This window comes from Chelonia mydas, chromosome 2, assembly GCF_015237465.2.
Source record: "Chelonia mydas isolate rCheMyd1 chromosome 2, rCheMyd1.pri.v2, whole genome shotgun sequence".
NCBI lineage: Eukaryota > Metazoa > Chordata > Testudines > Cheloniidae > Chelonia > Chelonia mydas.
The window spans coordinates 36,137,496-36,159,803 of record NC_057850.1 but is presented as its reverse complement, the minus strand read 5'-3'; the positions used below and the strand labels follow the sequence as shown (position 1 = coordinate 36,159,803).

Sequence of the window (22,308 nt, the reverse complement as noted above, 5' to 3'; positions counted from 1 at the left end):
CTTCTTTAGTTCAGGTTTCAGAGTAGCAGCCGCGTTAGTCTGTATTCGCAAAAAGAAAAGGAGTACTTGTGGCACCTTAGAGACTAACAAATTAATTTTAGTCTCTAAGGTGCCACAAGTACTCCTTTTCTTCTTTAGTTCAGTTGGTCAAAACTGAGAATCATGAAAGTAGGTTGCAGGTAAAAGGAAGGATCACTGCTAAAATGCTGACATGTGCTCTGCAATTAGGGTGCATGCCCCAGCTGTTTACAGATTGCATCCTCTGGTTTGAACTTCTTGCTAGGTTGTTATACCAGTATACACCATGTAGCTGATCCAGATTGTAACTGACACTTAGTTTGATGCAGTGTTATGGAAGACTAAATTCAAGCTGTAGTAACTGTCATTTCTTAAATTAGATAAATAGCTTAAGATCACCTCTTTATCAAAAATCATGTTCCTAGGCTTGGTAATTAAACTTTCATATATTTTGGGTCTGCAGTACTTTAGTCCTACTGGAAGTATGAAGGCTGACTTCTGGCTTTGATAAAAACTGCATGACCTTAATATTTCTTATGTGAAATGTGTTTGTGTTAAAATGTGAAACTATGTAAGGTCATGAGTTCTTTGTAATCTTGAAGAAAGCAGAAGAAATGAAGAGATTTGTTTTTGGCAATTGATCAGTTGTAAAATGTTCATCCACTCCTAGAATTTAAACGCTGGAAAAAGTTTTACAGTAACTTCACTGGTAGATTTGTGAAAGTCTTATTGAGCTGATACTTGAGGAAATGAACAGTCTCTGAAATCTGGTTTTGTTTAATAAGTAAGAGAGTATGGAGTACTTGGACAAGTAACAGAAGATTTTGCCACTGTATCTTCTCTCATTATTGGTCCTGCAATGGAAATTAGCTATAGAAACAATCATAGTTATAGTAATTTATCTGTCCAGAGGTAGAGGATGGAAATCACTTAGAGAACTACACAAACGTAAGTGTAATTTAATTGCATTTCAAATAGCTCAAACATAAGCAGGACAGTGTACTCCGTGATTTCTCTACCCGCTCCCTCCCAGCCTTGGAAGTTGTTAAAGCTCTTACCCACCTGCCACAAAACTGTGCACCAGAACCTTACTTTTGATTATTTTTATTTTTTAAAGCCACCTGTTTCTAGCCATTGAGAGTTGCGGAGAACCTGAAATGAACAGTGTAAACTGATAGTGTCATCTGTTTGAGTCTGTAGAGAACCTGAAACAATAGCCCTGAGGGGTGACCAGCCACATTGATCTCAATCCACGCTCCATGCACTTTGCAATTCTGCAACTGTGCATATCTGGGAATTTTCAAGATAGCATGAAATTTTGCCATTTTGCTGCAGCCAGGGCCAGACATCTTGTTTCTATCTGTTGTCTTACCCTTCCAGGACCTGCCTACAGCTGCCTCTTACTGCACAGGAATTGCCATACTAGATCACAACATGGTTCATCTAGCCAGTCACCTGTCTGAGAATGGCCAACACCAGATGCATGAAACCTCACTGTAGGCAGATGTGGTATAATCTGCCCCACATGAAAGTTTCTTGCTGATTCCTAATAGTTAAAGATTAGCTTAAACCCTGAAGCATGAGGTTTTTAGATCACTTCCAAAATACCTTTTGCATTAAATATAACTCTGGTGGTTCTCGTCTACCATATTATTGTCCTAAAAAAACTCTGATGCTTTCCCCACAAGGGGGAGTTAATTTCATCACAGTGCATGTTCCCTTCACTGTTCCCTGGAGTCATGGAGCAGGGACTTGAGAAAGAGCCCAAGTCCAACCCGCAGCCAGGGAGCAAAGGAAACAGAAGTGTAGACTGGCAAACTAGTCAACCTGAAGACCAGCTCAGCAGCTGAGGCCTGGGGAGCCAGTAAGATAAGCAACTGAAGCTGGCTACAAGCTCCTGTTTTCTCTGGCACATAGGGAGAAAAAGGTTCTGAGCTGAGTCCCCCCAGACATAATCCTGGGAGCTGGGACTGGGTCTGGGACACCTGTTGCCAGTAACTAAAAAACCTAACCTTGGAAGCAGTCATGGTAAAAAATACTGAAAAACTCTCTGACAACAACGTAGGCCCAAATAAAGGCACTACCTATTAATAATCAGAAGGGTAGCTGTGTTAGTCTGGATCTGACATGTATCCGACAAACTGGGTATTCACCCACGAAAGCTTATGCTCCAGTACGTTTGTTAGTCTATAAGGTGCCATAGGACTCTTTGCTGCTATTGTCTATTAATAAGGCATTCATATATTATTGTGTAATGTATATGTACCTAGATACTTGAGATAGAAGCAGTAGAGGTGGGTTTTAAGTTTAATTATAAGACCAGAGAGGTACACTGTACTAAGTCCTTTTAGTGTGTGTGTGTGTGTGTGTATATGTGTGTGTATATATATATCTAAACATTTTTAAATCAATATGCTTAACAGGCAGCCAGCATGTAGAGCCTTTCTAAATTCCATGTGATAAAGGAATATCTGTTTTACCATCTCTTTATCAAAGCTCAGAAGATCATTAAAGGTTCACAGTGACCCCCTAAATCTTAAAGGTGGAGTACAAGTTATACTTGGCTTGAGTAGCCATGGAGGAAGTAGGCAATTCTAAGAGACTAGACTTCTAGTTACAGATGTAAATCTTTAATAGAATCTTATAACAAGATGGCTCTTAGATGGGCAGAGAATCTGTCTGTAATGCCAAAGATACCTTATATTTGAAACTAGCATGTAGGCTAATGTAATTGGAAATAATCAGACCCAAAACAGTGAATGAATAAGGGGGGCAAAATAGTCTGGAGGAAAGAAAGGAAGGAGTTAAGACATACCCAATTATCTGTAGCTAATAAAATAAGTCAGGCTCTGATTTTTAATTTTGAAATGCTTTGATTTTTAACCAGCAATAATTACACTGGATGTGGCCCAGTGCAATTTCAGCACAAGCCAAAATATCTCATGGCACTCTTTATTAAATGAAGAACACTCTCATAAAACATGCTGAAACAGCCCTCCCTCCACCCCACCATTTTAGTTATAACAAACTGCTACAGACCTGCAGCAGAGATAGCTTGGTATTATGCCAAGATATAAAACAGGACTGAAACTTCCTAAATGGAATTGGCAAGTGACTTTCTGATGCAAACTTTGCTACATCTTCCCTTCAAAGTATACAATCAGGGAACTGCTTAGTTCAAAAAAAAAAATGGTGTAGTATAAACACGACAATATTTAGAATTGGAACATAGGAATTTTCATACTGGATTTAGACCCAGTGCATCTAGTCCAGTATCTTGTCTGACAGTGTCCAGTGCCATATACTTCAGAAAAAAGAAAAGGAGTACTTGTGGCACCTTAGAGACTAACCAATTTATTTGAGCATAAGCTTTCGTGAGCTACAGCTCACTTTATCGGATGCATACTGTGGAAACTGCAGAAGACATTATATGTCTCTGTGTATATAATGTCTTCTGCAGTTTCCACAGTATGCATCCGATAAAGTGAGCTGTAGCTCACGAAAGCTTATGCTCAAATAAATTGGTTAGTCTCTAAGGTGCCACAAGTCCTCCTTTTCTTTTTGCGAATACAGACTAACACGGCTGTTACTCTGAAACATATACTTCAGAGGAAGGTATAAGAAACCATGCAATAGGCAGTGTAATCTGCCCCCATTCATGTCTCTTCTTGATACAGACTGGCTTAAACCCTGAAGCATGAAGTTCTATATTGCTTCCTAAAATACTGTTGTTAACTAGTGTAAGTCTGTATCCATGTAAACATCCATTCCCTTTTTGAATCATACTAAATTCTTGGCCTCAGTGACATCCTTTGGCCAAGAAATGGCTTGATAGAAGGAATAATAATATGATTAGAAATCGAGGTCAAGAGGGAGGAAGTTAAAAGTGTACTTAGTAAATAGCTTAGTGTGTAGTAGTAAAGAGAGAGCCTGCTTTAAAGATTCAAAATCTGTACTCCTTTTGAAGTCTGGAAACTAAACTTGGAGGATCTAATATTAATACAGAGCAACATGTTTGAACTCCCATTAGTGTACAGAAGAGTATATGGAGATATATTGGGAAGGGGATGAAATATGGTCACAATTCACTTTTTTTTTTATGATACAAGTGAAGATCATGCATTAGAAAATAGTCTGTTCACTACTGGCAGTTGGTCAGTTCCACTTAAATGGATGAGAAGTTTTCTGGCAGAAGAGTTGTGGTAAACTGTTTCTGCGACTATATTTTGTATAGTGTTTTTGGACATGTAATGCACTATAGAAGCACAAAGCAAAATGGATGAACAATTTCGATTGTGGGGTCTCTGAAAGTTTCTGGAATAAATTAAATATCTTGTAAAGATAGTTGACATGAAAATACAGATGAAATATTATTTGGTAAGGGGGAGGTGAGTGAAGTGTGCATCACTTCATGCCACTTCTGAAAACAAAAACCGCATGTCAGCATAGAACTTGTGGTTCATAAATGGCAAGTTCCAGTCTACATTACTCACTGGATTTCCTTAGAGATGATTGCAATGTGTTCCCAGTTTTAGAATTGTGTAGCAATACAACTTGTTCAGTGCTTTGTTTTTCCAATTTTGTCAAATTTCTGCTTACAAATAATGAAATCTCTAACTTTTTCTTAGAGACAATTTAAAAAATAATTTGTTTGCTAAATGTAGCCTTTTATGAGACTTAAAGTGAACAATTTGATTTTTGAATCTTGTGTTTTAAAGGGAGTAACCCAGATTGATAATGACTTAAAATCAAGAGCATCAGCATATAACAATCTGAAAGGCAACCTTCAGAACTTGGAAAGAAAGAATGCGTAAGTGATCTTAGACCTTGCTAATGCAGCACAAAAAAATGGCAGTTTAACTGCAAAGTGTTGGTAATGTGAATATACTATATTTCAGCTTGGTAGGTTTTTAGAGGTGCCTATGTTTCAGAATTCTGGTGTGTCATGATAATTAACTTGTTTACGGGGGTGCACAGGCCTAAAATAGCAATTTTTACTTCACTATAGTTATATGCAAACAGTATTCTACTTGAATAATGCTACTAATTACCTGATTCTGTTGCTATTGGTTTCCTTATAATTTAAGTATCTACCTAAACTTCTCTTGAGGAAGTTTCTCCTTTTATTATTACTGTCTGAAGAAACCAATTAATATTGAACTTGATATATTCCTCCAGTAATAGGTGACTTGTCCCCAAAAACCCAGATTAGTTGAGCAATGTAGATACAGTGTCTTAGATGGGTAAAGATAAAACGTAATGAAAATAGGGAATCGGAGTAACTGAGGGTAACATTCTGTCCTTCCTCTCTGCGTGTGAAAGGTCCTTAATGTAACCAGACTATGGTGTTTCCTGAGTGGAGGCATGCACTATGGGAGGGTATGCCCAGTGGCTATATACAAGCCCTAAGGATACATTTTTCAGAAGTGATTTGGGCTCCTAAGTCTCTCTGATAGTCAATTGTAGTTTTGCCTCTTAAAGTCATTTTTTAAAATGGGACTTAAAAACACGTAATTGACTTAGGAACTTTTATCGCAAACCCTCACATATGGATTGGTCAGGAGCAGTGGTGAGCTGGAGCCAGTTCTCACTGGTTTGCTAGAACCGGTTGTTAAATTTAGAAGCCCTTTTAGAACCGGTTGTTCCACAAGGGACAACCGGTTCTAAAAGGGCTTCTAAATTTAAGTGGCCAAAAGTGGCACCTTAGGCGCCAACTCCATGGGTGCTCCAGCCCTGGAGCACCCAAGTAGAAAATTTGGTGGGTGCAGAGCATCCACCGGCAGCTCCCCGCCCTACTCCCAGCCCCAGCCCCAGCCCCAGCTCACCTCCCCTCTGCCTCCGCCTCCTCCTCCTCCTCCTCCCCTGAATGTGCTGCCCCGCCCTGCTTCTCCACCCCCTGCCCCCAGGCATCCTGTGAATCAGCTGTTCGCGCGGGAAGCCGGGGAGGGCTGAGAAGCAGGCCGTGGCTTCCTGCTCAGGCCCAGGGAGGCGGAGGTGAGCAGGGGCGCGAGGAGGGCCACCCGCGCTGCAGACAGGTAAACCGGGGGGGCGGGTTGGGGGGGGGCTCATGGGAACCGCTCCCCGCCCCAGCTCACCTCCGGCACCCTCAGCCTGAGTGGGAAGCTTCCGTCTGCTTCTCAGCCCTTCCAGGCTTCCCGCCGAACAGCTGATTCACGGGAAGCTGGGTGAGGGAGTGGAGAAGCAGGGCGGGGCGGCGTGTTCAGGGGAGGAGGTGGAGGTGGGCTGGGGCTGGGGGTAGGGCGGGGAGCTGCCAGTGGGTGCTCTGCACCCACCAAATTTTCCAGTTGGGTGCTCCACCCCGGAGCATCCAGGGAGTCGGCACCTAAGGCGCCACTTTTGATGTGATCAGTGGGGGAGCGGCCACTCCCCCTGTTCCCCCCGCAGCTATGCTCCCCCGCCCCTAGGAGCCAGAGGGACCTGCCGGATGCTTCCTGGGAGCTGCCCCAGGTAAGCACCTACGGGACTCCCCACCTCAGCCCCCGGCAGGTGCCTCTGGCTCTTAGGAGTGAGCACCCACTACGGTGGCCCACGAGACCCTCCTGCCCAGTTCTGGGGGCAGTCAGGGGGCAGAGGTTCTGGGGGGGGGGCGTCAAGGAACACGGGGGGGTTGGATGGGGCAGGAGTCCCTGGGAGCAGGGGCGGGCAACGACCCCCTCGTGGGGTGAGGAGGGAACCCGTTGTTAAGATTTTGGCAGCTCATCACTGGTCAGGAGCCTCAGCTGCTGCCACGCCACATGGGCTATAGTAGTGACAGTGGAACCACTGATAACTCTTGTATTACAAAAACTTCAGTTACAGAAAGAGTAGTAAGTGCACTCTGCATACTAGTAATTAGTTCTTAAGTGAAGTACTTTCTAAAATGTTATTAACCAAACACTAGAAGTTATCCAGACCAAGTTTAAGATTTGAACTATACACTTACTATAGCAGTTTTTGTTCCTCTATAGGGGAAGCTTGCTAACTAGAAGTCTGGCTGATATTGTAAAGAAAGAGGACTTTGTACTTGATTCAGAATACTTAATTACATTGGTGGTGGTTGTACCAAAGTAAGTAATCTCGTGCTACCAAATACTGAATACAAATATAACCAAAATGCAAGCAAAAATGTAAGTTTTATACAATATGTTTTGTTAGAAGTAGGAAAGGACCGTTTATAGCATGGCTTTTAGACAATTTTGAGACTGAAAACAGTGTACCCAAACTTTTGGATGCTCACCCGTGGCATAATAAGCCTGTGTGGATATTTTCTCACTGTTGCTATTATTTTTTGGCTTTATCATAGGGGGTGCTCACTATCCACAAATCTCCTTGGAGAAAATTTGGAATTAGGCCCTTAATGTTTTGTATGGAAAGGTGATTCCCCTTGTTAATGTTACAAAAGTTGTCCATATAAAATAATAAAATCCAAGCAAAATACTGGATGGAAGCCAGGATTTCTTTCCTAATTTTCCTAAAAGAACTAGTCACTGATTTGCCTTGTAATTTCAGTATTAGCTTGTACCACTTAACTTAAGCTTTTTTTCATACATTAATTTTAATACATTAAGGTTCTATTTAGTTTCTTTATCCCATCTTCTCAAAGAGCTTGAGCATTGCCTTTAGAATCATGTACAACCTCTAGCAATTTAAGGAATATTCCTTTCAGTAGTCTTGTAATCTCATTAAGTCTTCTAAAGGAATGCTCTGACTGGCATGAGGGTCAAGAGGAATTGTCAGGTACATGCTGAGTACTGTATAGATAACTTTTGAAGTATTAGCTTCAAATTGAAAATCTGCCCCTCTGCCAAAAAGTGCTAACCTAGAAACCCAAATCTCTTTTTAGAGCGAATGGGGTGGAAAATAGCAGACTGACTATTTCTTGATTCAAAAACTGAGTAAACTCAAGGCATTTTGTTGTGCTGCCTTTATGTCACCAGGCTATCCCTTTGGGGCGTGGAGCAGATGGTGGGCTTCTAATTTACAATATATACACACAACATTACTAAATAGTAGTTCAGTATTCAGTAAGAATTAAGTGTAACACCATAGGAAAGGCAATATTATCTATTCTAGTGGCAGTAGCAAGGGAGTGAGAGTGAAGACTCATGGATCGTATTTTTCCTTCTGCATTTGACTTGTTTTGACTTTGGGCAGATTGCGTAGGGATGGGTTCCATTCCCATAAACAGGAATAAAACACCCACAAATGCATCATATTAATTTTGAGTGCTGGGGTGCATAATGTCTCTGAAAAGCTGGTTCTTAATCTCTGTACTTACATTTATCCAACTCCTAAAAGGGGTGTAAATATCTCATAGGAGTGTTGAGAGACTTCATTGAACAATGTCTGTCAGACATTTGGAGATCCTCTGAGAGGTGTTAAACATGTAATTATTAACTTCATTGTGTTGCTGTGCCGGATTTAAGAAAAACTTTGCTTTTCACTTTAAAAAATAGCCCACCTCATACAATACACGTGTAAACTTATAAACAATATTTTTAAAAATCAGATACTATTTCTCAATTTCTCTGAGTTCTCATTTCAGAGTGTTTTCTTTGCAATATTTCGTGCCCTGAAAAATAGGACAGGGGACCAAATTCCCTATTTCATATACTTTCTGATGTCCTCCAATGATAGGAAGGAAACTTGATTAGCAAGAGGAAGAAAGAATTTTGAAATACTCCTGTGGGTATCTTAATATTCAGGGTTTCTCTGCCAGCTTCTTGTGACCCATTTGATTTTTACCATGGTTTTATTGTTGTAGTACTAAACTTGAATTATAACCTATTTATTCTGTAGGTCAAATTACAATGACTGGGTTAAGCAATATGAAACATTATCGGAGATGGTAGTTCCACGATCCAGCAAGTAAGTGGCTTTTTTATGATTCAGCTTTTTCAGAAGTAAATCTTTTATTTGCTTGAATTGGGTTTTAGTGATGCAGAAGAGTACCTCTTCACCCTAAATCTTTGGGACCTTTTATTTGTAATTGGGTTTTAATTGCTGATTAGTAATTGATTATAAAGTCATTACCTATGTTCTTATTAAATAGTTCATCTGAATTCAACTCCAAGTACAATATTCTAAACTTTAAGATTCTCTCTAAATTCTGTAGTTCACAAAGGTGTCAGTCAGCCCCAGTGTTTATAAGGCATGGACTGAAGAACTGAAGCAGGAAAATTAAACTAGTCCAGATGTGCTGCGTTAGTCCTGGGCCCCAGTGTCTTATTTTAAAAAAACAACAACAAAACCCCCCTCTACAAAACAATGCTTGATAGTGGTAACTGTGTTGCCATTACTAGAAGGGCTAGAAACAAATAAGTTATATCACTGGAAACCTGATGCAGATGGTTCTGGGCAGGGGATAGGATGGAGATGAGTAATGTGTGTTTTGGCACTCTATAACCATGGAGGTCAGCACATTACCTAGAAAAAATGTGTGAGGAGGCACACACGTGTGCCTCTGTGTGATGGTGTGGAGGTGACTATTGTGTAGTGTTTTGGGGGTGATGCAGAGGAACAGGATGGATCCGTGTAAGTGCAAATCCTTGATGGGAGTGGGGAGTGTGGGTGTTGGATTGGGTTTTTTTGGTGGGGAGAATATTTGGGAACATGCCAGAGGATTGACTGGGGGAAATCCAGTGAACTTTACTATTTAAAAAAAAAAAAAAAATTCATGCAGGAAGGGGGAATGGGCAAATGCATTTTCCTTTGTCTGCAAGTCATATTAAGCAACACTGGATTTTTTAAGAGTGCCTAGATATGTGGTAAAAACATGATCCTTTCCTTCAAGAGCTTACAATGTAAATTTAACACAACAAATGTTCGTAAAGACAAATGTGATAGCAGTAGTGGGAGAGAGAACAAGGGCAACAGTAATATTACATGGTAACTCGAGCACATGCAAGCTTGATGCCTAACTTCCAGTCCTTTCTGTTTTGTTACTATTTTTGCCCCTATCTTACTTGGAGATAGAAATGATTTTTTAGAGGGATTTGAATGTGGCAAGGGAGATGGCTAGGCAAACAGTGTGTTCCAAGTGTTAAAAGCATTATAATTACTGAGGCAAAATTGTCATTTTCTATTTGAGGCATCATTTTTCAGTAGTTTCTTCATAGATTATTTTGATAATTAGGTATATTGTACACTTTGCTCTTAGATGGGTGGGTGGTGTAAATCAGGTGGGTTGGGTGATGGATTTCATGGCAGTGGGGAACAAGCTAGATCCCTTTAATTGTTCACTACAGACATTTTAGCATTTGGGCTTTTAGAAAGATTAACTTTTGTGAAGAAAGGCACATTGTATTGGGAAGTTAGCTGGACTTCTTTAGAGAACTCCCTTTCCAAGATGGCTAACACAGCTCCATGCCACCCAATCACCTACTCTTAGTTCGCTGCTACCTCAACTCCTGTCCCTCCGTACTTGCACCCATTTCCTTTCACCTGAAAGACACCAAAATCACTGTGACTGCTGAAAAGTCTCATGACTACGTACATTGAAATGAAATCAACTCAAGTTCATTTGCAATAAAATATGGCTTTAAATTGGAGAAATATCTGGTTTAGCACAGCTAACAGTTTTACTCCAGAAAGCATGTGAATGTAAAATGTAAACAGTTCCTCTCTTGCTCAAGGATGACAAAGGCACATGTTTGAGCTACAATTACTCTTCTCTAATGTAGTTAAACTCTGGAAATTAAGTATTCTGGGCATGGTAGGGTTGTTCTAGAACCATTCATAAGTAACTAATTTGATCTTACTAGTTCTGAGTGACCACAGAATAGAATTTTGATTGTGATGCTTAAGCCCCATAAAGGTTCTAAACCTGAGAATTGTAACACTTTTTTTTTCCTTTACAGTGTTCTTTCTGAGGACCAAGATAGTTACCTGTGTAATGTCACCTTGTTCAGGAAGGCAGTGGATGACTTCAGACACAAAGCCAGGGAATACAAGTAAGATCACTTCTTCAGATTGATTTCCTATTTAAGAGTACTCTACACAGCCACTTGCAGTGTTCTTGTTCCTCTCCAAATGTAGGTTTATGGTCCGTGATTTCCAGTATAATGAAGAAGAGATGAAAGCAGACAAAGAAGAAATGAACAGGCTATCTACTGACAAAAAGAAACAGTTTGTAAGTTGGCATAAACTAAATATTATTTTGGACAGAAGTTACTATAACTGAGCATTTAGGCATGAAAAGGTCACTGTTGCAATTATCCTCCAACTACAAAGCTCACAACAAGAGTCCTTTTCTCTGTTATATCTGCTTTTGGTTTGAGACATAATGCTCAGAGATGATAATCCTTAAGGTAAGGGTATACTCAGTTGCATGTGAACTGTTGAATGTCTTTTTGATGTTGAATAAACTCACCAAAATGGTAACTCAGTCCCAAAAGGACTTGGATAATATGTAAGTTGTTTCCATTACACTCATGCTTGAAATATGGTGGATCCTGGCTACGAACACCAGTTAAAGGCATTGTAGCTTGCCTGAAAACATTACAGATGGTAGCTCATAACATTACAAAGTCTTCTATAAAATATACAACTATGTCTCTAGTCCAAAAACACTCAGAAAGACTATGGTGTCCAAGCAGAAAGCTAAAACTCAATTCTCTCCTTCTAAGTAGAAGTAAAAACACATTAAGTTGTCCTCCTTCAGTGGTACAATATACCCAGCCAGATCCTTAGCTCTGGCTAAGGTAAATGAGGATGGGGGTTGAAGTGGTGCTCTCTCTGTTCCCCTGATCTTGGGGCTGCTGTGTAGTGGGTCAGTCTAACCCAATGCTAGGCAGATTGAGGCTCAGGAGCCACAAGTGGCTCTTTAATGTGTCTCCTGTGGCTCTTTAAAGCACATATTAAAACACTGTGTGGTTTAGTTTTTACTTGATCTAAGTTATTAACCAATCAGGATGCTTTTTTACTGTTAATTGTAGTTGATAAGATGATAATTGGTCAGTTATTTTGCTGTGAGAATAATGTGTGTGTGTGTGTGTATGTGTGTGTGTATATATGTATATATATATAATATATAAAAAAAAACTCCATGAATATATAGCGCTATAGTAAATTAAACAATGAATTCACACTACTGTTTCTCTTTTCAATAATGTTGATTGCTAATTTGGCTCCTAAACCACTGAGGTCTCAGTATCACTGATCTAACCTGTGCCTGCTGCCAGAAGACCTAAGGGGCCATTATGGCTCTAGGCATTCCCAGTGCACAAGAGCCCTGTCCACATCCCCTATACCAGCAGCTAAGAGGAGTGACATTGATTCTCTGTGGGGACTCTATCCTATCCAGGGATCTCCCTGTGCAAAGAAGATCTTAACAGTATGGTTTCTGGGTTTAGGGTTGCTTCATACCGTTGGAGTGGAGCAAAGTAGTTGAGACATGACTCAGGATTGTTGCCCTAATTTTCAGAGTTAACAAACTTCTATGGGCTAAAAGTACAGTAGCAGAGTGATTATGAACTTCACTAATAGATATTTGGGTATTCTTAAAGTCCAGTGTAGTCTCAGTAAACCCAAGTGCAGTTTTCATATGAGATCCCTACTGTACTTTCTCTATACTAAAACATTTTGGAGTTAGCTGTCCAGCATCGCCTACTCCATCCATCCATCCATTTTCTGTGTCTGTAGTAATACCGTTTTTAACACTGAGTATCTGTTTAAACAAATTTTAATAAGGCTGAATCTTTATTGATGCTTGTGAATAACTTCCTGTCTCTTCTCCCCTCTCTCCTCCCCCTCTAACAGGGACCTCTGGTTCGGTGGCTGAAAGTGAATTTCAGTGAAGCATTCATTGCATGGATTCATGTGAAAGCATTACGAGTTTTTGTTGAATCTGTTCTAAGGTAAATAGATCTGGAGCTGAGTGTCACTGTTTTTCCTAGATTTTAAAAAACCTATCTGGAGCGACATGTAGATAACTGAGGATCTTAATCCATGCACCATCTGGCTCAGCTCATTCTGTAGTGTTCTTGGAGGTGCTCTTGCCCTACTCCTTTAAGCATCTTGGGCTTTCTGTATATTAGAGCAAGAGGTCCTCACTGACTGTTAATGGTTTGCTTTAATTGAATGGCTTGTAGAAGAAAACTTTCTAGACTTAGAAATGCAAGCAATAAATAAAGTGATCTATTCAAGATACAGTAACTCCTCACTTAAAGTCGTCCCGGTTAATGTTGTTTCGTTGCTGATCAGTTAGGGAACATGCTCTTTTAAAGTTTCGCAATGCTCCCTTATAACATTGTTTGGCAGCCGCCTGCTTTGTCCACTGCTTGCAGGAAGAGCAGCCCATTGGAGCTAGCTGGTGGGGGCTTGGCACCAGGGTGGACCAGCAGCCTCCCTATCAGCTCCCCATTCCCCTAAGTTCCCTGTGTGGCAGCCACCCAGCAGGCTATCAATTGCCGGCAGGTCAGCTTTCCCTCCCCCCACTGCCATGTGCTGCTCCTGCCCTCTGCCTTGGAGCTGCTCCTGGGAGCCTCCTGCTTGCTGTAAAGGGGTTGGGAAGGGTGGGGAGCTAATGTCAGGGTGTCCCCCTCCCCCCTGCTCCTGGCCCCCGCTTATCCCATCTCCATAGAGCTGGGGGGGACACGACAGGGCTCAGGATGGAGGGAGCTTGCTGGCAGCAGCTGCTGTCTCAACTTGTGGATCTACTTAAAAAGGCAATGTACTTAGAGTGGGGTCAGTGTACTTAAAGGGGCAATGCGCCTCTCTCTCTCTCTCTCACACACACACACGGTGTGTGTTTCTGTCACTGTCTGCCATGCCTCCCTCCATTTGCGCTGCCTTGTAGCTTGTGAGGCTACATTAACAACAATGTGTTAACCCTTCAGGGCTCAGCCGAGTGCTAGTTCATCATTTAGCAGAAAGGCATTCCCTGGGAAATATTCCACCCTCTGACTTCACCACCTCAACCAAGCTTCACAATCATCATTGCTGTGTATAGTATTAAATTGTTTGTTTAAAACTTATACTCTGTGTGTATAATATAAAATATAATCTTTTGTCTGGTGAAAAAAATGTCCCTAGAACCTAACACCCCCCCCACCCCCCTTTACATTAATTCTTATGGGGAAGTTGGATTCACTTAACATCATTTTGCTTAAAGTCACATTTTTCAGGAACATAACTACAACATTAAGCGAGGAGTTACTGTACACAGAAGACAAAGCACTCAGTCATATTATTAGGTAAACACAGTTTAATACAAAATTGCTCAGGCTTTGAGGCATACAAAGGAACCCAAGACTCTGCATAGCAGTAACCACTAGATTTCTTTTTTCCCCAGCATGTGGCTTTACTATTTGCTCATGCTCTCTTTTCTCTTGTTCGTAAGTGAACAAGAAGCATAGCTAATAAGTTGATTAAAATAACTGGATGAATTCTGCGAAGAAGGTGGATTGTTAGGGTAGCAACATCTGGTTCTCAGTTGAAGTTTGCAGCTTTCTAAATTAGACAGTTACTGAAACCTTCTTGATACTACATTTACAGTAACGGAACAGTGTAAAGAATAAAATGAGGTAAGTGAAGGAGCAGTGTTAAAAGGATGGTAGGGATTGATAATAGAATCTTAAATTAATTTGATAGGTCTTTTCCACAGCTATCCCATCCCACAACTATGCAGACTTATTACTTTGGGAGACAATGCGGGAAAGGGAGCTAGCCTTTCCACACAAATGAGATCTTTCAACCTAGGTAAATTATTTTGTTGCTACCCCAAGACTTAGAAGTAAGCTAATTGAAGTCTTCAAAACTTAAAATAATAATAAATAATAATAATAATAAAGTGGGGGATGAAGCTTGGTAAGAATGAATATGGGAGTTCAATATTAACCATGGAAGGAATAAAAAAACAGGTGTCTAAATATTAGATATCTGCTCTTCTTTAACAGAGAAGAAATAAAGAAATAAAATTCTTTTTCCAAGGTTCTCAATATGATGAAACAGTAATAACAATATGGTCTTCCCAAAATTAAAAAATAAGCAGATGTTTTATTCTCAGGAACCAGAAACCTTTAGCAAGGTCTCTTCTCCCTAAAAAGTGGTATAGCACTGTTTGAAGTAAGAATGAATAAACTCTTATGCCACTTTAAAATAAATCTCATTAGCATCTGTCACAGCTTTCTGCTTGCTCCCTCAGGTATGGTTTGCCAGTTAATTTCCAGGCAATGCTCCTTCAACCCAATAAGAAAACAATGAAGAAACTGAGAGAGGTTTTGAATGATTTATACAAACACCTTGATAGCAGTGCAGCAGCTATCATTGATGTAAGTAACTTGTGTAATTTTTATAACTAGTGTTTATGGTGTCCAGTTGCCACCCACGTTCAATCCTACATTGATTAGTCTTTTCTTAAAACCAAGTGGGAATGGTCTGCCTCACTGTACAGTGTTAATCCTCTGAAAGGAATTGCTCATGAGAAAGAAAGAAAGACTCAGGCTTCTAGGCTCTTCTGGATGCTGTTTAACAAGAAATATGCTCCATGGATTGTCTTGGGGCAGGTCACAAAACATGTTTCAGGAGCTGTTTTGTTTTGTTTAAAGCTCATCCTCTCCATTAAGTACAACCGTTCCTCATTGCTCTCCTCTAGTGCAGAGGCCATTTTTTCTTATTGGAATTAATTCAGTGGAGTTCTCCAGATGCCTTCTGCATGGGTTTTTGCAAAGGAGGAAGTACTCAATTTACAACCAAGTCATCTGAAGAGCTGTTTTTGTGTTCTTGGGGACTGCTGTGGGTCCAACAGACACTGTACAATTTTTAAAGCACCTTTCCATGGCCAATGTACCATGGTGGCACAGTAAGAAGAAAATAGAACTTTAAGTCAAATGGATTGAGAAAAATGCCTTCAGTCAAGTTTAAACTTAGTTTAGAATTCATCTCTAGGCATTTCATAACTTTTAAGTACAAATAATTCAGGAGATAGTATTTGCCATCTCCAATCTGAGGGATTGCTTCTGTTTATTAAAAACAAGAAAAGCATACTTTACTTGGCAGTTTCAGCAGAGATGCGAAGGAGTGAATGGACATGAAGTCAGAATTACCCTTTCCACCTCTAGAGGTCCTCAGTGCAAGGAAAGCTTGCACTGCTACTGCCAATACTGTACTTGTTCTGTGTCTAGATAAAACTTCAGTGTCCATAGCTGTTACCTTTCATGAGCAGTTGACCTTAAAACAAGCCAATGTCTTCAGAGCAAAATGCAGGTGAAATGTGGAGTCCAGCCAAATAATCATGAAGGTTCCTTCTGAAAATGTTTCAAAAATTCTTTTAATGTAAGAAGTCAATGTTGATCAGAAATAGGGAATGAAAAATCATATTTAATCCTGCGGACTAATGTTCAGACTTCTGGATCAGCTGAATTGTCCTCCAGTACAATTTTTAAATTTGCATAAATATTAAATACAATAGTTTAATGAAATAGGGATGTAAATAAACAAATCTAAATTTCATTTATACTGATTCTTCAGGGTCTCCTTTAGATTTCCACACTTGAAAATAGTTAGACAAAACTGCATTACTTAAATGTTGCTATGTAAAGGAAAATCCTTTAATACAAACTATTGTAGAGGAGTAGCAGTAACGCATGTGATTTGCTGAAGATTGTATTAAGCTGAGAAACTGAAAAAAAGAAACAAGTAACTACAGTTTTGCTCCATATAGTGATGTTATGTTAACAAAGCCAAATGTCATTTCATATGAAAATATGGCATGTATTACTGATGCTAACCTACCAATATTTTGTAAGGCAAGATCTTTTTTCCTCTATTCATCTTACTCCATTTTGAGAAGCCTGATGGCATATTATCCTTTTCTTCCCTTAACGTTTACATTACCAGACAAAACATCACCCAAAGTTTAAAATTCAAATAGTTTTTTTTTTTTTTAAGTTTGAGGTCTGGCATGACTTTTGTGCATCTTAAATGTTTGACTATGTCATGTAAGCTCCTGAATGGGACACTGACAAATTATATTGTAAAATGTATAGTAATTTTTTTTTAAAAACTTTTTCACAGGCAACTATGGATATTCCAGGCTTAAACCTCAGTCAACAGGAGTACTACCCATATGTGTATTACAAGATTGATTGCAATTTGCTGGACTTCAAGTAAACCTTTTCTTATCCTGACAATCCTCTGATAGTGTTGGTGTAAACAGACAGAAGTGAGGTTGAAGTACAATGATACTTTTAACTCTGTTAATCCTATGCTTGCTTCTTACTCCCTTTACTTAGGTGAATTTTCCCCATGGTGGTCCATCTCCTGACATTTTCTTTTAAAGAAAAGTGTAGGTATTACTGCTTTTAATCAATCAAGTCTGTAAATGTATATTGAGAGAATGAGAGTATTTATAAACAGTCATTTATTTAAAGAAAAGGATAATTCCTCTTTCATATGGTGATTGCATTAATTTCATTTACCATTGTTCATAAAGACCTTGTTTACAAAGGAAGATAGTGTAAACATGCCATTTTGTTCTCTGTATTTAGTAGATACAGATGTTAACATTGTTGAATTGTGATGTAAAGTATGTGAGATTGATATACAGTCTGTGCTTTCAGAATATTTTAAATTACAATCCATAAGCACTGTCAAAGAAAATAAAAATACCTGTGCAAATGTATGGTCTGTCTTATTGTGATGCATAGAACTGTAAAAATCTCCAGCCAAACATTAATACAGGTAATGTAAAGATGTGATATATGCTGTATCTGACCGTATAAAAATGAAGTTTTCAGTTTAACATAAATATTTGATGCGAGGTAAACTAAAATAAACACCTGCATTGTTGTGAGAAATACTGGAGCAGATTTCATTTCTATAATTTAAAGTTCCATGTGTGAATATACGTACACAACTTCTGTTAAGGTGACAGTCATGGCCTTACTCTCTGGAGGAGTGGGAGAGACATAGGCTTCTTACGCCCTGGGCCTAGTCAGTATTTCTACTTATATATATGTATTACTCTGTTTTCACTTATTTGCAACGGTGGCTACTCTTATAACGTAGCATGCAAAATTCTAGAGAAAGAGCTGCTACTTACCCTATATCCTCATCACACAAGACAGCATCCTTTTAATGCTTGTCGGAAAGAGTTTAACATTTCCAGTAACTGTTCTCAAGACATTTGCATTTGAAAATGTATCTTCCACTCACTACTTCAACACTGATGGATTCCAAGTACTGGATTTATAACACTAAAGCTTATTGTAGTCATCTGGACAAATCCTGAGCTTTGAAATAATGTTTGGTAAATCAGTGCCTCTCTGGAGTGTTGTAGTCTTTTGGAATTGTTTCCCCCTAGTCAGTTGTTTCCCCTATAATCGGGATCTAAGCAATGTTGAAAGGCTCAAGGAAGATCAGTAGTGTGACTTCTAATTGCTTAGCATAAACACTCTTGCAGGCATATGTCTGGCAGACTTGGCAGCAGCTTTCATTGAAACTCCTGGCCCATTTAAAGGAAGGACCTGCTTGTGTATAAGAACTTCCAAGGAGTTCTGAGCTAAAGTAGCAAAACTCCAAAACAAAATCATTCATAGATTCTAAGCCCAGAAGGGACTATTGTGGTCCAGCTTGAACACCTGATTGGTGCAGACCAGAGAACTTCCCCCCAAAATAATTCCTAGAGCAGATCTTTTAAAAAAACATCCAATCTTGATTTTAAAATTGCCAGTGATAGAGACTCCATCACTTGGTAAATTGTTCCAGTGACTAATTACTCTCACCATTTAAAAACTTATGGCTTATTTCCAGTCTGAATTTGTCTAGCTTCAACTTTCAGCCCTTGAATCATGTTAGTCCTTTCTCTGATAGCTTGAAGAACATATTATTAAATATTTGTTCATCGTGTAGGTACTTATAGACCAGAATCAAGTCACTCCTTAGCCTTCTCTTTGTTAAATTGAACAGATAGACTCAAAGAGCTCAATCACTAAAAGGGATGTTTTTTCTAATCCTTTAATCATTCTCCTGACTCTTCTCTGATCTTGCGTCAATTTATCAGTGTCCTCCTTGAATTATGGGCACCTGAGCTGGACACAAATAAATAAATTTATTTCCTAGACCTTGTGACTATTTCTCATGTTGATTTTAATGTGCACTGGCAAAGGTTAAGCTGCGACTTGAAGGTGTGGAATAGATAAAGCAGTGAGAGGGGAGGCAGTTGTGTTGTAGTGGAGGGGAAAGCAGAGGGTTTCTTGTTAAAATGGAGACTTTTCCGCCTCATCTCTTGCCTTACCTTTCATATCATCTAGAGCAGGGCTTGGTTACTACTTTCATATATTATTGCACACAAGTATTTGGCACTTTACAGTACCAACAAAGAAATGATCCCTGCCCTGAAGAGCTTGCAGTCTAGTTTTAGATAAGATGCAACAAGTGGTGGTAACAAATCAGCAGGAAATGGAAGTAATTCTGTAAAATAGCTATTGTCTCACTTGCAGGCAGTATGGAAGAAGTGAATCCTTATGGAAAGATTGTGGGTGTAGGGAGGGTAGAGAGAGTGACTTTGAAGCTTGGACTTTGCGGGATATTCTGAGCATAGAGGTAGCATGGGAAAAGGCATGAAGGTGTTTGGCAGTAAGGATTAGTATACTGGCTGGCATTCTTAGAACAAAGGGCGTTGGGAATTTCCTGATAAGAGACTAGGTTGGATATATAGGAACTCAGACTTCCTTGCCTCCAACTCTATCCCCTGGAATAAGAGCATTCAAGTAAAAATTGAATCTTATTTGAACATATAGACCCTACTATCCACTTGAACAAAGAAAGGTTAAACAGCAGGTAGTCAAGCTTTGTTTCTTTCTCAAAATCTGTGTAATTCGAGGGAAGACCAAGATTATTAAATGACATTTATTGCTTACAAAGAAACTTGCACAGGCTTGTGCAGATCATTGTATTATATACTTTCATCAAGTGTTACAGGGAGAAATGTGGAGTTCTGAACTTGACTGCAAAGATAAGCGAAAGATCGGTCTTTAAACATCCATATTACATATCTTAGATACATCCACAACATACAGAACAAGTACACTTCAAATATTTGGTAACAGAACTAACAATTTTAGGAAGGCATTGAGAATGAAAAGTGTTTGAAGTGCTAAGTTTTGTACTATCTTAAAACTGTTTTCAATTTAAAAAAAAAAACTTTACAGTTGAGAAACTGGCAAAAGCAATGTAATTTAAAGTTAAGACTTGTAAATCCCTATTGTATGGTACCTACTACTGTATAGGTCTTGAATTCGTGCATGCTAATATAAGTAGCATCTGAACCTGAGGTACCTTAAGTATGGAATGTCCAGGCAAAATTAATTTTACTGTGTAATATCTTAATGTAAACTAACTTTACTGTTAAAGAACCTACTCTGAGACAGCTAGGGTGCAGCATCCTGCATAGGCAGTATATGTTAAATGCTAATTTCTTCTAATCATTACCCAAACAACATTGGGAACAAATAGCATGAGTTGAACACTGTGTAATACTAAAGGTCTTAGGTTCTGTTCTCCTAGATCTCCAGAGTCAACGCAAGCAATCTTGGATACTTCTAGTTTCAACCACAAACAAAGAAAGAAAGACCAGTATGGGACACCAGAAGATGAATGTGCCACTAGTGCAGAGGAAGATTTTGGATACATGAAGCGGAATGCTTTCTGCCTTGAGAAGAGAGGTTGGATTAGATGGTCTCTTTTCTACATGGAAGGGTTAGGGAAGCCAAACTTGAGTTCAGAATGGGCAGGCCTTCTTTTAAACTGGATTTAAAACATGTAAGAAGGGGAAAGTTATTACTTAACTCAGATTTTTGCATGCGTCCTACAAAGTAAGGCAGAATTTTTTTTGAAGTAGACAGCATATTAATGACCCAAGTATATATACTGGCTTGTAAACCGCATGGGAATTCTAGAAAGAAGAACTAGTTACAGCCTAATGGGTAACCGAGCTAATGGGAAAAACTGAAACATGGGATGACTTTCATATCAATGGACAAAATTTTAGGGAAAGGCAAGAATAGTTAGTGACACTGCACAGCAAAAGTATCAACAATTGTAATGTATTTAAAAATCCATATAAGAAAGAATCCAAGGACTTAACTAAAATGGTGATTGATACTGTAGAAAATCCTATGATAGATAAAATAGTTTCCTAATTAAATTATTTAGAAAAGAATATAAGGAATGGAAAAACAAAAGTTGCAGTGGCCCTTTTCCAGACCATCTGAAGTGGAGGAGAGCTGGAGGGTTCTAAGGAGGCAAGTAGTGTACTGGAAAGAGTGAAAGAGAGAACTGGAAGGATGGAAGACAACCCCTCCCAAAGGGGGAAAGCAGAGCTGGGTGGGTCAATACTTCAGAGCACAGAGCAGCATGAATTAAAAGCAAGCTGACTAGGTCACTGTTCAGTGTGGAGTGAGAGGAGAGACCAACATAGGTATGAGGCTGAGTGAGAGATGAGATGCAAGTTTCAGTGATGGGGGCAAGAATGTGGAAGGAGTGGGAAATCAAACAGTAATGAACTGTAGATGGTTTTAGAGCAAGGGGAGAAGAGACCATGAGAGCAGAAGAGATGATGGATCATAGGGGAGTAGGAAAGATAGAAGGGTAGAATTAAGACTGGATAAGAACAGATGTTGGGTATAGGTAAATAGCACAAAGTCCTGGGGAAGTGAGGCAAAAAAGAACCCTTGTGAAGGATCTAAGTTATGCAAGCAGTGACAACAGACCTTGCTCCATTTGTGTACTGAAGGTGAGTAAATGGTGATGAGGCATATAAAAGAGCTCAAAGCAAATAAGGTGAAAATGAGTTGACAAAGAAAGAAGACGGTGAACATAGAGTACATGGTGATATGTTCAATCATTGAATTTTTGATCTCTAGTTTGATGCCATGGAGGTGTTACTCAGGAGCCTTATTGAGAGGAAACACTGGATTTGAGCACTCTTGGCACATTCAAGGACTCACCCCAAGGAGTGCTCCCCCAATGAGAAATCTAGTGACCAGTATCCCATGATGACACATGAGTCAGTCTTTTAGAGTATGATCAAGACATTAAACCCGTAACTTTCTCCTTTGCAACTGTTTTCCTGTTCATTAAGATGTAGTCAAAGAGCTTGAAAACTTCTAAAGATATGTTTTCCTTTCTTCTGTTCTGCTTAGTAGTTTAAATATAGACCATTCATTGACTTGTACTTCATCTATTTCCTTGAGGGGTAGACCTGGGAGGACACTTCTGATTAGAGACTCCTGTACTAACCTTGGATCATTGGGAAGCATTCGCATATTATGGACTGAATGACTTGGG

The 22,308-nt window shown here is 39.4% G+C and overlaps 1 protein-coding gene across 3 annotated transcripts in view; it reads left to right on the top strand.

Moving 5' to 3' along the window:
* The window catches only part of ATP6V1C1 (ATPase H+ transporting V1 subunit C1), a 39,959-nt gene extending 22,143 nt beyond the window's left edge, over positions 1 to 17,816 (top strand). For 2 of the 3 annotated variants that reach the window (XM_037892165.2, XM_037892164.2), the window contains exons 6-13: positions 4,737 to 4,828; positions 6,987 to 7,085; positions 8,818 to 8,886; positions 10,878 to 10,970; positions 11,056 to 11,149; positions 12,778 to 12,875; positions 15,164 to 15,290; positions 17,035 to 17,816. In XM_037892165.2, coding sequence (XP_037748093.1) covers positions 4,737 to 4,828; positions 6,987 to 7,085; positions 8,818 to 8,886; positions 10,878 to 10,970; positions 11,056 to 11,149; positions 12,778 to 12,875; positions 15,164 to 15,290; positions 17,035 to 17,130 — 768 coding nt within the window. In that variant the 3' untranslated portion in view covers positions 17,131 to 17,816. The remainder of the gene's footprint in view (positions 1 to 4,736; positions 4,829 to 6,986; positions 7,086 to 8,817; positions 8,887 to 10,877; positions 10,971 to 11,055; positions 11,150 to 12,777; positions 12,876 to 15,163; positions 15,291 to 17,034) is intronic. The other variant, XM_037892166.2, reaches the window with a different exon arrangement.
* The last annotated feature ends 4,492 nt before the right edge of the window (positions 17,817 to 22,308 follow it).